This window comes from Argentina silus, assembly GCF_951799395.1.
Source record: "Argentina silus genome assembly, chromosome: 9".
Taxonomy (NCBI): Eukaryota; Metazoa; Chordata; class Actinopteri; order Argentiniformes; family Argentinidae; genus Argentina; species Argentina silus.
Genome location: NC_139663.1, coordinates 22,639,915 through 22,651,950, shown reverse-complemented (window position 1 = coordinate 22,651,950; position 12,036 = coordinate 22,639,915). Strand labels below are relative to the sequence as shown.

The following is a 12,036-nucleotide window of genomic DNA, read 5'->3' as shown; positions in this document are numbered from 1 at the left end:
TGTCTGTATGCTGTAAAGAAGGCCAAAAAACACATTTTATTCATTTGTATTTTTATTTATCCTTTATAGGTTCACGGGAGTCACTTTGAGACCAAGGTCTTGTTTTCTAGAGTGCCCTCATTACAAAATATATACCCGTCAGTGTTATTTACATTTTAAAAGGACACGATTTACACAGGCAATACAATACTTTTTAGTAACTTCACAGGACACAATACACTGAAGGAGACACTGTGAACAATGTCTTCCTGGAGAGGCTTTAGAGTTAAACACACACACACACACACACACACACACACACACACACACACACACACACACACACACACACAGTCTGTCTCACCCTGATGAGGGGGAAGCTGTGTAGCCTCTTGTAATCCGCCTCTTCTTTCTTGCTCTCTGTGGTCTCTGCCATCCTCTCCTCCTGCACAGAGAACGGGCATGTTAATGTTAAACACACAGGCTACTACTGTAGGCCATGAAGCAGGACAGCACCAGGTGTTTCAACTATCTACTTCTAATGGTCCTGCTCGCTGTTCCACGGGCTAACCATGTTAACCCCCAACTCAGGACGAGCCCTGCCCTGGACTTTGGCTGTGGTCATCTCCTGTGCAGGGCAGGTCACCGTGCCCACACCGTACACAGTGTTACACACACATGCACCATTTGCCAGTTGGCAATGAAAGGGTGTGAGGTTATCGTGTGTCCACACAGCAACGTGAACGTACAGAACGGAGCTGGTTGACCAGAAACAAGCTAGCAACTTTTGCCTCTTCCTATCTATCTATCTATCGTTACATCTATCTATCTATCGTTATAGATATCTATCTATCTACTAGCTTGCTAGCTAGATAGCTCGTCCTAACTTGCTGAACGACTCGTAGCTAGCTGTCTATCTAGCCTAAGATCCATGCGTGACTAAGTTCGGTTCGATCCCATCCGTTTATGAACCCAGTGACCACGGACGTAACGAACTGATGCTGAACAACTGGCCAGGCGGCTAGCTGTTGTGGGCTAAGCACCCACCTATGGCTAGCTAACTAGGTAGCGTGCTAGCTAGGTGTCGCCAGTGAAAGAGTAGCTTTTATTGCAAACACCTACTTCTAGTGTTGCTTAACTGGGTGATTGTTCATTGCGAGCTAAACCGACAGCTTCTTACCTCTTTCAACGAGCTTGACAGGAGAAGTTAGCTGGCTAGCTAGTGCCCACTATTGTTGACATGGAAACGTGTCGGCCATAGCAACAGTAGTCAGCTTCCTCCAAGAACCACTTGAGTGTTCTACTTCCGACCAAACGGACGACGAAAACGGTGTTTTAAAACACTTTCCTTCGTTAATAAACTGTTTTTACCGCAATGTTGCGACACTGTCATTGTTAAGAATGAAGCTTCTGTTAAGAAGAACGTTATTTCTGTGAGATAAAAGCAGACGTGTCTTTGTTTTAGGTGGCTTACGGAGGCATTAATCATTGTCTCATCATGTGTAGGCTAGTTCATCTCAGTGGGCTGCATCGTTGTTCCTTCCAGAGATGGTTTTCATGTATTGACTCCGCTCATCCCTGTTTGCCTTGGACTGTAGACAGCTCCACTGTCTCATTTGACCCTGTCTTGGCATGCTGGAATGTTAGTAAAGTGTACCTGTCAAGATGATACACTTTCACTCAGAAATCGATATGGTTGCTTCTTCATGGCTAGCCTAATCCATCATCATTGATGTTTGTCAGCCAGGTCCCTCAGACGTAGGAGAATCACAGGGTGGACTCAGTTGATACCACACACAACCCCTTTGACTGCAGCACTATGGATTATTAAGGATTACTAATTCCTGGATAGAATGATATACAGTGGACTAGATAAAGAGAGCTAATCCCTGTAGGAATAACATTTTCGGGGATATGGGAAAAATGAATTCTCTGATAAAGATACATGTCATGTGGAAATCTAAAATCTTCTTAAAATGGCTTGGAATGGCTTTTCCCCGGTCCAGAAATGAATAGCCATAGTCAGAGATTTATAGATGAGATCATCATAGCTCACCCCATAACCGACCTCCATCCATCAGGGAGCGTCTCTGCTTACCTGGACTTGGACCAGGTCTGGCCTGATCTGATTGGTGTAGAAGTGAAGAGAGCCATGGTCTTGTCAGGGGCAGGTGAGCTGCCCTGAATAAGTTTACCTTTAAGTCAATTACCTGGAGAGGATTGTGTGAAGAACCACAGCTCAATCCAGCCTTTTCCCCCTGAAATGGAGTTAGGACAGGGATGCACTTCTGGACAGATGGACAGAGATGAAGATAGTGACTCCCTCGGACTGTGAGGTTGTCTTAGTCTAAGGGTAGACACTTGGGTTTGGTGTGCTGGAGACCCGGGTTCGATTCCCAGTGGTTTATACAATAGCGGTATACAATATAAATAATAAATACAATACAAACAATATGATCTAACACCAAACTATAGACCCCCAAAAAGCAAGCCAAGGAAAAAATATAGGGCACAGTGGCAAGGAAAAACTCCCTCGGATGAAGAAACCTTGAGAGGAACCAGACTCCAGGGGGACCCATCCTCCTCTGGCTGATCAGGTGCTGAACAGTAAACTAATGTGGGATGTGGTGTGATACAAGAGTTCAGGGGTCAAATTGATCTCCTGGTTTCGCTGGATCAAAGGTATGGCCGTGCTTTATGTCTCAATGATCACAGGCCTCCATTAGGACCATGAGGAGTTAGAGAGCTTCACTTAGGACCAGTGAGGGAAGTAAAAACATGTCCACACCTCTGCATCACGGTATAATCCTACTGCTGGTCCAAATACCAGTCTCTGAGCTTTCTCTCTCTCTCTCTCTCTCTCTCTCTCTCTCTCTCTCTCTCTTTCACACACACACACACACACACACACACTTCACTCACTCACTCACTCACTCACTCACTTCTTCTCTCACTCACTCACTTCCAAAGCATGGCCGTCCAAATGACAGGGTTGTGACAAGAATCCTACAAGTTTGCAAGAAAGAAGGGGAACTGTGCTGGAGACCCAGGTTCGATTCCCAGTGTGCTTACATAATGATGCTTCATGGGGTGTTGAGAGGGCGGAGTCATCTGATGTGAGAGGACTGAATGACACAGACATGAAGAATGAGACATTGGATGAACAGAACGGTCTCACTGATAATAGAATGAGACATTGGATGAACAGAACGGTCTCACTGATAATAGAATGTGTGGGTGTTTGTCACAAATGAGAAGCTATCCCGAGAAACGACAGGCATGAAATTTGACACAGCGCCCAAAAGAAAGGGAGAAGTCGTAATCTGTCCTGGAGCAGTTTGTGCTCTTTGTGTAATGCTGCGTTCACACACACACACACACACACACACACACACTGTGATGTGTCATTGTTGGGGGCAAATTCATTTGAATTTTAATTAAGTTCAGTCATTTCAGAAGATGAATTGAAAATGTCTTACTTACAGTACAACGTGTGGAACCTGTCAGCTCATGAAATGAATCTACTGGAATGATTTTACTGTATTGAATCAGACTTGAACCATAACCGTGGTGTTTTTTGATTCGGTTGTTTCATGGCAGTGTGTTTCTGTGTCCACTCTCTGCGGTGCAACTGTGACAGACAGCAGTGCTGGTGTTTGTGTCTCCGGGGGTGACAGGATGGTCACTAAGTAACAGTGACAGTCTGTGCCACATAAAGACTACTGTGATCAGCATCATGGTATAATACTACTGTGATCAGCATCATGGTATAATACTACTGTTTGTCCAAATACCAGCCTCTGAATGTTACCTCTGATAGTTCTCTCATACACACACACACACACACACACACACACACACACACACACACACACACACACACGCAGACACACACACACACAGACACACACACACGCAGACACACACATACAAACACACACACACACACACCTCTGTCAGACATGAAGTGCAAAGTGCATATGAGGCCATCCTGACCTTAACTACACCCACAAGCACTTCAACAACCAAAGCCTGTCATCACTGAGTCTCACTGACATCGACTGGCTCCTGTCCATGTATCTCTATCAGTGACATTGACTGGCTCCTGTCCATGTATCTCTATCCCCACTATTCCAACGCTCACTTTACAATCAATCAGGGGAGGCCGGTGGAGGTTGAAATCGGAGGACGGGCTCAATCTAATGCATGGAATGGAATAAGAAATGGTGTCAAACATGTGTGTTTGATACCGTTCCACATTCAAACCCATACATTACAATGTCGTCACCAGCCTCCCCTGCAATTGATAGTATTGAAACTAGATCAGTTGTGGTGGGATGTGGAACAGGTTCAGGTACTGTGAAAACGTGTTTGTTTATTTGAAGGAGAAGACAAACTACTTCTTACTTTTAGCTATTTATTTACATGTCAGAATTCCAAGCTTGTACAAGGACCATTTTTGGCGAAGAAAATCACAGTCAGCAAGCTGTTAATCTGTAACCAACCTTCCAAAAATGGCTACATTCAAAAAGTCACACAAAGCATTTACAGTAAACAAAGTGATTGTGATTGGCTATTTGGTTGGGGAGGAGCCGTGGTTTAGACTTGGCTCTCCCTCGTTGGTGTTTTAGGCTGGTCCCAGCCCCTGACACACGATCCGTTCCAGGTGGAGATATCGCTGATCCGTTCCATCTAGAGATGTTGCCCTGCTGAAGAAAACATATACCTACTCTGATTTGTCCTTTCCTAGCCTAGTATTTTTCCATTACATCATTCTTGTGTTATGCGTGTGTTGCAGCATCCATCTTGATGACCTGACCCTAACCTCTCCATGTATTAATCCAACGTACCATGGGACTAATGCTTGATTCATTTCTCATTTATCGACAGGCCATCACATTAGTAAATTTAGCACACTGCAGTAATGTATTTTCTTATAGCAATAATAAACTGTTTTTATAAAAAATGATTTCTAACAGTACTGACAGACAGAAGAAGGAGAGGAATGACTCAGACCAAAAACTTTGGAAACAAACTTTACTTCCAGCAAAGACACACAGACTGGTACTGTAACAGGCAGGCATACCACTACAGAGTACCTCAGCAGACACCAGAGAAAGAGAAAGACAGAGGCTATAAAATAGAGTTAAACACATACAGCTCAAACAAACAGACACAGAAGCGGAAGACAGGCAGAAAAGGTCATTTCCCAAACACCCACGTATACACATTGTTTAGTTGGTTTTAGAAAATTATCTTTTATTCATTTCTTTGTTTTTATGCAGGTACATGTACAGAATGCCACGGCGACATCACATCGAGACCAAAGAAGTGCAAACATGAGCCGAACACACAACAAGCGACGTTGACGACACAGCAGATCAACGTTGGAATCATTACCAAGAGAAATGATGGGAGGTTGCTACCAACCCCATGTCCAAACTGTTCTGGGATCGTTTCTACGGACCTGGAAATACGATCTGGGGCATCGTAATACCAGCGTTTGACCACCTGTTTTGACGTAAGACACGTAAAAAAAAGTAAGACGTAAGAGTTACGTGAATTTCGCCTTGCGTTTGGGATTACAATTTGCGTAGCTTCGACTGGTTAAGTTTAAGGTAAGTAGTCAAGGGAAGACACAAGTCGGGTGGTTTCTGCCCCCGCCACCCCCTCATGCAACTCTCTGACTTCCATATGGATCTGCCAGTCTAACTAGACAATACCACCACACAGATCCTATTCTCTGGTTTGCAGAAACGATCCCCCAGAACGTATTGATTTGGTGACTACATGGGTACAGATACCCCGACAGGCACTATCCACCGAGTAAGTTGTTACTGGGGAAGGGTAAAGCTGTAGAGGTCATGGGGGCATTCATCATCACTAACGTCAACAACTGCCGTTCCATAGAAATGAAAGTATATGATACACGTTTCTTTTAAAAATATCAGAGCCCAGTCTAGCAAGAAAATAAGGCATTGTATTGCATTATTTCAGCCCGGTTGTGTGTATTATCAAGTTGTATTCAATTGTATAACATAATACATCATAATACTATAATAATACAATCACAAGTTTTGTATAAAACAACATAGATTTACATGATATCATAAAATGACATGTAATTTGGATGTGCACAGATGAGGAAAATGATTGAGCGTAAACCGTATATGTTGCATGCATTAAGACGTTAAGAATATATCACTTTGAAATGGTATGTAAAAGCCTTAGATAATACATCGCTTATTAAGACATGACCGTAGAAATAAGTATGCGTTCTTATTATGCTGGTGGGGTGGAAAGTATTAGTCCTCGTTCACTCACAGGGATCAACACTTTGTCAATAAAGATACAGTAAAAGTATTCAGTAAAATATGAAGAAGAAGGAATATTAAAGGAGATATATACTGTAAAACAGCTGTTTTGCCATAAAACCATGACTTAGAAAACAGAAAATGTACAAACTGCCAATATTTATGTTCTTGATGTCTATGTAGAAAATGTTGTAGAAAATAACACTGTACACTAAAATCATCCCATAAACACTTTTGTGATCAAATATGAATAAACAAAACATGCGCAAAAACAACAAACATTACTTCAAACTACCTCTTCCACCCCCCCCCCCCCCCTCCCCCCCTGTCCACCGCACCACACCACACCACACCACCCCAGTCCACACCCATCACAGTCGGGCACCGGTGCGCTTGGCGCAGGGCTCCTCTGGCTCCTTGGTGGCTCCTCCATGCACCTCCACGTCCCTCTCCGTCCAGGGGGCGATGTTGCCCTCCGTGACCCGGCCGCAGCGCGCCAGGCTGGACACCTCGCCGGCCGTCAGGACCCGCCTCCACAGGTTCACCTGGGACAGCTCACCCACCAGGGCCTGGGAAGAGTCGAACCGCCCGCCCACGCTGTCCTACGGGAGGGAGGGAGGGGAGGGGAGGGGGGCCAGTTCAGTTCAGTTCATATATTCAGGGGATTGAACATGACTTCATGGTGTATGTAACTGAGTTGAGATGGTAAAACTCACTCCTCAAGTTCAAACACCCCCCCCCCCCCTGCACGCTGTCCAATTGCTAACTTTTCACCGGGTATTTGAGGAGACGGTGGACACGTTGGCAAGTCAGAGGTCGCAAGTTCGAGGCTCGGTTGGAGCGGGGTGACTGTTTGCAACAACTTGACGTCTGTTTCACGTACTCCATTCTATGATCTTCTCCTCCCTTTACCCCCCCCCCCCCCCCCCCCCCCAGGTCTTACCTGCTCCTGCCCCAGTATCAGGACTCCTCCCGGCCGGATGTGATGCCAGGCTGCCAGCCCCTGGCCCTCTCCCCTCAGCTTGCCTCCCTGGTAGGCCTGCCATACCCCACCCTGCTGGCTCCAGCTCACACAGAGGTGATGCCAGCTGCCTCGAGACAGGTTCAGGGGTAACTGCGCCACCTACGGGTGGGAGGACAACAGGGCAGTTTAGTACGAGAGGGTGTTACATTTACAAGTCATTTAGCAGACGCTATTATCCAAAGTAGGTAGGCTCCATTTGTCTATGTAAGTGAATGGGCTGTATCATTCCATTTACCATACCATTTACCATACCATTTACCATTCCATTTACCATACCATTTACCATACCATTTACCACACCATTTACCATACCATTTACCATTCATTTACCATTCATTTACCATTCATTTATCAGTAAAACAACAACAACATCAAGGCTGAGTAGATTTGACATGTTGCCTAGAACAGACGAACTCTCCAAGTCTACGAAATTAAATGTGATCCTGTTGCCAAACATACTGATGTGAAAAATGTCCCATTTAAACTTTGTAGTCCAGCTTCCTCTCTCTTTCCCATGGGGACTTTCCCACGGAGCTGATACCTGTTCTCTGTCTCACAGACAGAACTTTACATTCAGGGACATATCCCTACCTTCCAGGCATCATATTATCATAATAACATCATTCTACAGTACGGTGCCTCCCGGGCAAGCTACTTTAGTCTTGACGGTGCTGTGTTTACTGCAGATGTGTGTGGGTGTGTGTGTGGGTCTGTGTGTGTGTGTGTCTTGGTGTGTGTGTGTCTCTTGGTGTGTATGTGTCTCTCTCTGTGCGTGCCTGCGCATGCCTGGGCGTGTGCGTGCCTGCGTTCCTTCCCGTGTTGCAATGGGACTTTTACCTTGTCGTTGATGAGCAGCTCCGCGGGGGCGTGCAGCCCCTGCAGCAGCACCAGCTCGTTGGACTGACCCTTGACGGCGTAGGAGATGGGGGTGCCGATGCCCCCCCCCTCGGTGGGCCGCAGCCACAGGCAGGCGGTGAAGGCTCTCAGCTCGGGGATCGGGTGCCTCACCACCGCGTACATGTAGTTGGTCCGCGTCGGGAAGGACAGCTTGTAGCCGGTGGGATAGGTGGACTCAGAGAGGCCTGGGGTATGGGTATGGGTGGGGGTATGGGTATGGGTAGGGTTAGGGGTATGGGGTATGGGTATGGGTATGGGTGGGGGGGGGGTGGCGGGTTGGGGGGGGAGTGGGTATGGGTATGGGTATGGGTGGGGGGGGGGGTTGGGGGGGGAGTGGGTATGGGTAGGGGTAGGGGTATGGGTATGGGTATGGGTGGGGGGGGGGTGGCGGGTTGGGGGGGGAGTGGGTATGGGTGGGGGGGGGGGTTGGGGGGGGAGTGGGTAGGGGTAGGGGTAGGGGTATGGGTGGGGGGGGGGGGGTTGGGGGGGGGAGTGGGTGAGAGAGAGAGAGAGAGAGAGAGAGAGAGAGAGAGAGGGAAGGAAGGAAGGAACAGCATTGAAGTGATCTGCAGTAATGGGGAAGGGATCCTCCTGAACAGACTATCCTCATTATCCTCGTTAGGTTATTGTGCTGAGGTGGTTGTTATTAATCTGGGTCGACCACGTCCCTCACGGCTCCCATCCTGCCCCTCAACAACTCCTCGCTGTTGGAGGCGATCCAACAGAATTCCGGTCTCTCTTTCTGACCCTCTTTCTTCCGTGTCATACGTTATTCAAGTGATCATCGCTTATTCATTCAGAAGTCATTTGGAATGTCTCGACAGCAAACCGTCTGTTTTTAAGACATACAGTAGTCTTAATCTTTCCTTCATCCCAATCGATGCCATTCGGAGAGAGAATGTATCACTTGTTCCTAACTCACTCTCACAGCTCTCTCTACTGTCTGTCCACCCTCCCTCTCTCCAGCTCTTTATTGATATCTCCCTCTCTTCCTTCTCGCTCTTTATCTCTCTCTCTCTCTCTCTCTCTCTCCAAGTCTCTCTATCCCCATCCCCGTCCCCCGTCCCCTTTCTCTCTGCCCCCCCATCCCCCCATTTACTCCTGTCTCTCCATCTCTCTCTGCCTCTCCCCCTTAACTCTCATGATTCAGAGGATGCTCTAAACCAAGACCCCCTCCCCCCCTCCTCTCTCTCTCTCTCCCCCTCTCTCCCTCTCTCTCTCACCTTCTTCCAGGCCTGTGATGCGGTGGTGTAGTGAGTTGATCCCCTGGTCTATCTCCTGCCGGTGTCTCTGGGTCTCCTTGCGCAGGGCCTTCCTCTCCTTCTCCAGAAGCTCCATTTTCCTCTCCAGCTCGCCCTCCAGGTCCTCCACCCGCCACGGCCCTGCCTGGCCCTGGCCACCAGGGGCACCAGAGAGGCCAGAGTCTGGACCCTGGGGAAGTTCATCTGTGTGGTTGTTGTGAGGGGATGGTCCAATATCTGACTGCGGGGGGGCGGGGGGGGGGGGGGGGGGGGTACACAACGAGAGACAATGAGTTGTGTATTCATTGTGTTTTTATTGTTATCGTGTTTCTATTTTGAGTTCTATTTTAATGCCTTGATATCTTGATTCCCCGACAACTTGTTTGTGGTTGTCAGAGAGTTTTCTTAATTACGCATAATCAACTACTATATAATCAACTACTATATAATCAACTACTATATAATCAACTACTATATAATCAACTACTATATAATCTATATATGTGCATAAAGATGCAGGAAATAATTTGAAGCCAGAGTATCTAGAGAGCAACCTCTCTCTCCCTCTCTCTCTCTCTCTCTCTCTCTCTCTCTCTCTCTCTCCCTCCCTCTCTCTCCCTCTCTCTCTCTCTCTCTCTCTCTCTCTCTCCCTCTCTCTCTCTCTCCCTCTCTCTCTCTCTCCCTCTCTCTCCCTCTCCCCCCCCCTCTCTCTCCCCCCTCCCCCCCCCCTCTCTCTCTCTCTCTCTCCCTCTCTCTCCCCCCCCCCTCTCTCTCCCTCTTTCTCTCCCTCACTAACCAATTAATGTACCATGACTCTCCCAGCACTGAGAAAAGCATCCACTTTTCTTAACCTCCTAAGCTGAAGGCCTTATTTGACGAATTTCCGCCTAAAAACCAGACTAAACTGCTTATAACATTAGAAATAAGATGATCGGACGCAAAAGCAGGGTGCCGTTTGATAGGTGACACCTTGAGGTTTTGTGTGGATACGCTCAGATCATAGTTCAGAATAACATACTACACATGACAAGGAGATAAAGTAAACAATCATCAAATTATAGCAGAATTTGGGCCCAGTTATGGGCCAGCACAGTATGGTATAGGAGTCAGCCGTGTTGTAGTGTGTAAAACACTCAGATAAAGATAAACATACCACAAGAGACAGCATGTTACCTATTGTAGCAACATACTGTACACTCTGATGGTAGTCAGCTGGAGGCCAAATAACATGTTGCTTTCTGTTGGCAATAAATATAGGTGCTCTCATTAACAATTCATGATATTTCTCCAGCAAAAAAAATGGTGGCGTACTGTAGGCTACATGATATATTGGCATGCCATTTTCGTGTTACTCTCTCTCTGTAAGAATGCAGTGAGTCTACCACTAAGCACTATCATCAAATATGCTTTGTATTACATGATTGAAATATCAGTGTCTATATCACAATTGGTGGGTCTTCCAAGATGTTATAATCCAGGTCCTTGATGTCTAAATGAGGAAATTGAAAACCGTCTCTCTGACGAACACACGAAGCCAGCCACTGGGACGTGAGGAGAAATCTAAACGGAGTGAGTGCTCTCGAGCTCTGCCAAGCAGGTCAACTTATGACCAATAATGGTCCCCACAGGCGCACCAGTGGCACATCATTACGTCCAAACTGGGACTGGGCAGTGGCACTGTGTTTTAGATTCTACTGCTATATAATATGTTGAGAAACCATGTTTGTGATTGATTTCATGATCAAATGAAAAACCGATCAACACCAGTGGAGCAGAATATGTCATGTTTTTCCCCTTTATCGAGAAGCTTTCAATAGCTCCTTCACACACTCATGGAATAACGTACTTAACAACAATATTATTCGTGTTTACAAGTCAAGTCAAACACACACATCATGTCATGATCTACCTCTAGTTTCTCTATCCGGTCTTTCAGCTGGATGATAGCCTGCTCCAGCTCGTCCACAGCCCGAACGGTGAGCAGATGAGCGGCAGCCGACGACGGAGTGCTATCTCGGACCATGATACGGTCCTCGTCTCCCCTCTTACCTCCCCAGAGCCCTGCGCTCCTCTCCGGGCCAACGTGCCCGTCTATCCCGCTCTCGCACTCCGAAAGCTTGCCTGTCAGCTCCCTGATGGTCTGCTGGTCGGTGAGGATCTGGTCCTTCTGTTGGAGAACAGTCTGTCTGAGGTCCTCCGCGGTGGAGCGAAGATAGCCCCAATCCTCACCCGCGTACAGCGCCGGGTCGTCCGCTTGTTGCTGAAAGTTTTTTGGGTTGCATTCGCCCGCGGGGATCGGAGTGCAGATGAGCCGGCTGAAAGGAACCTCTTGCGGGACTCCGAGGCCGTCCGGTCCGCTGAGGATGTTGAAGGTGGGCGCCTCCGCGTCGGGCGTTACGGAACCGTGGAGAGCGCCAAGAGGACCTGCCCTCGCCACGGAGCCTCCGGCCAGAGTCTGCTGCACCACCGAGTCCGGGGACAGCGACTGATTGTCGGCCAGAGGCTTCTGAGGCGCAGCGGCAGCTGACCCGGTGTGGACCGCCGCGATGATACAGATAACGGCACCGACAAAGGCCACCAT

The 12,036-nt window shown here is 47.5% G+C and overlaps 2 protein-coding genes across 2 annotated transcripts in view; both read right to left on the bottom strand.

The window, feature by feature from the left end:
- The window catches only part of dnal4a (dynein, axonemal, light chain 4a), a 3,560-nt gene extending 2,306 nt beyond the window's left edge, over positions 1-1,254 (bottom strand). Inside the window, exons 1-3 of the mRNA XM_083676290.1 lie at positions 1,160-1,254; positions 344-424; positions 1-10 (exon numbers count right to left, since the gene is read on the bottom strand). The exon at positions 1-10 is cut by the window's left edge and continues 74 nt beyond it. Of these exons, the coding sequence (XP_083532416.1) occupies positions 1-10; positions 344-415 (82 nt within the window). The 5' untranslated portion in view covers positions 416-424; positions 1,160-1,254. The remainder of the gene's footprint in view (positions 11-343; positions 425-1,159) is intronic.
- A 5,410-nt stretch (positions 1,255-6,664) lies between these two features.
- Positions 6,665-12,036, bottom strand: nptxra (neuronal pentraxin receptor a; the record flags this gene model as incomplete). Its single annotated transcript, XM_083677437.1, has 5 exons — positions 6,665-6,895; positions 7,237-7,416; positions 8,155-8,399; positions 9,438-9,696; positions 11,365-12,036. The coding sequence occupies 5 exons, from the start codon at positions 12,034-12,036 to the stop codon at positions 6,665-6,667; spliced, it is 1,587 nt and encodes a 528-aa protein (XP_083533563.1).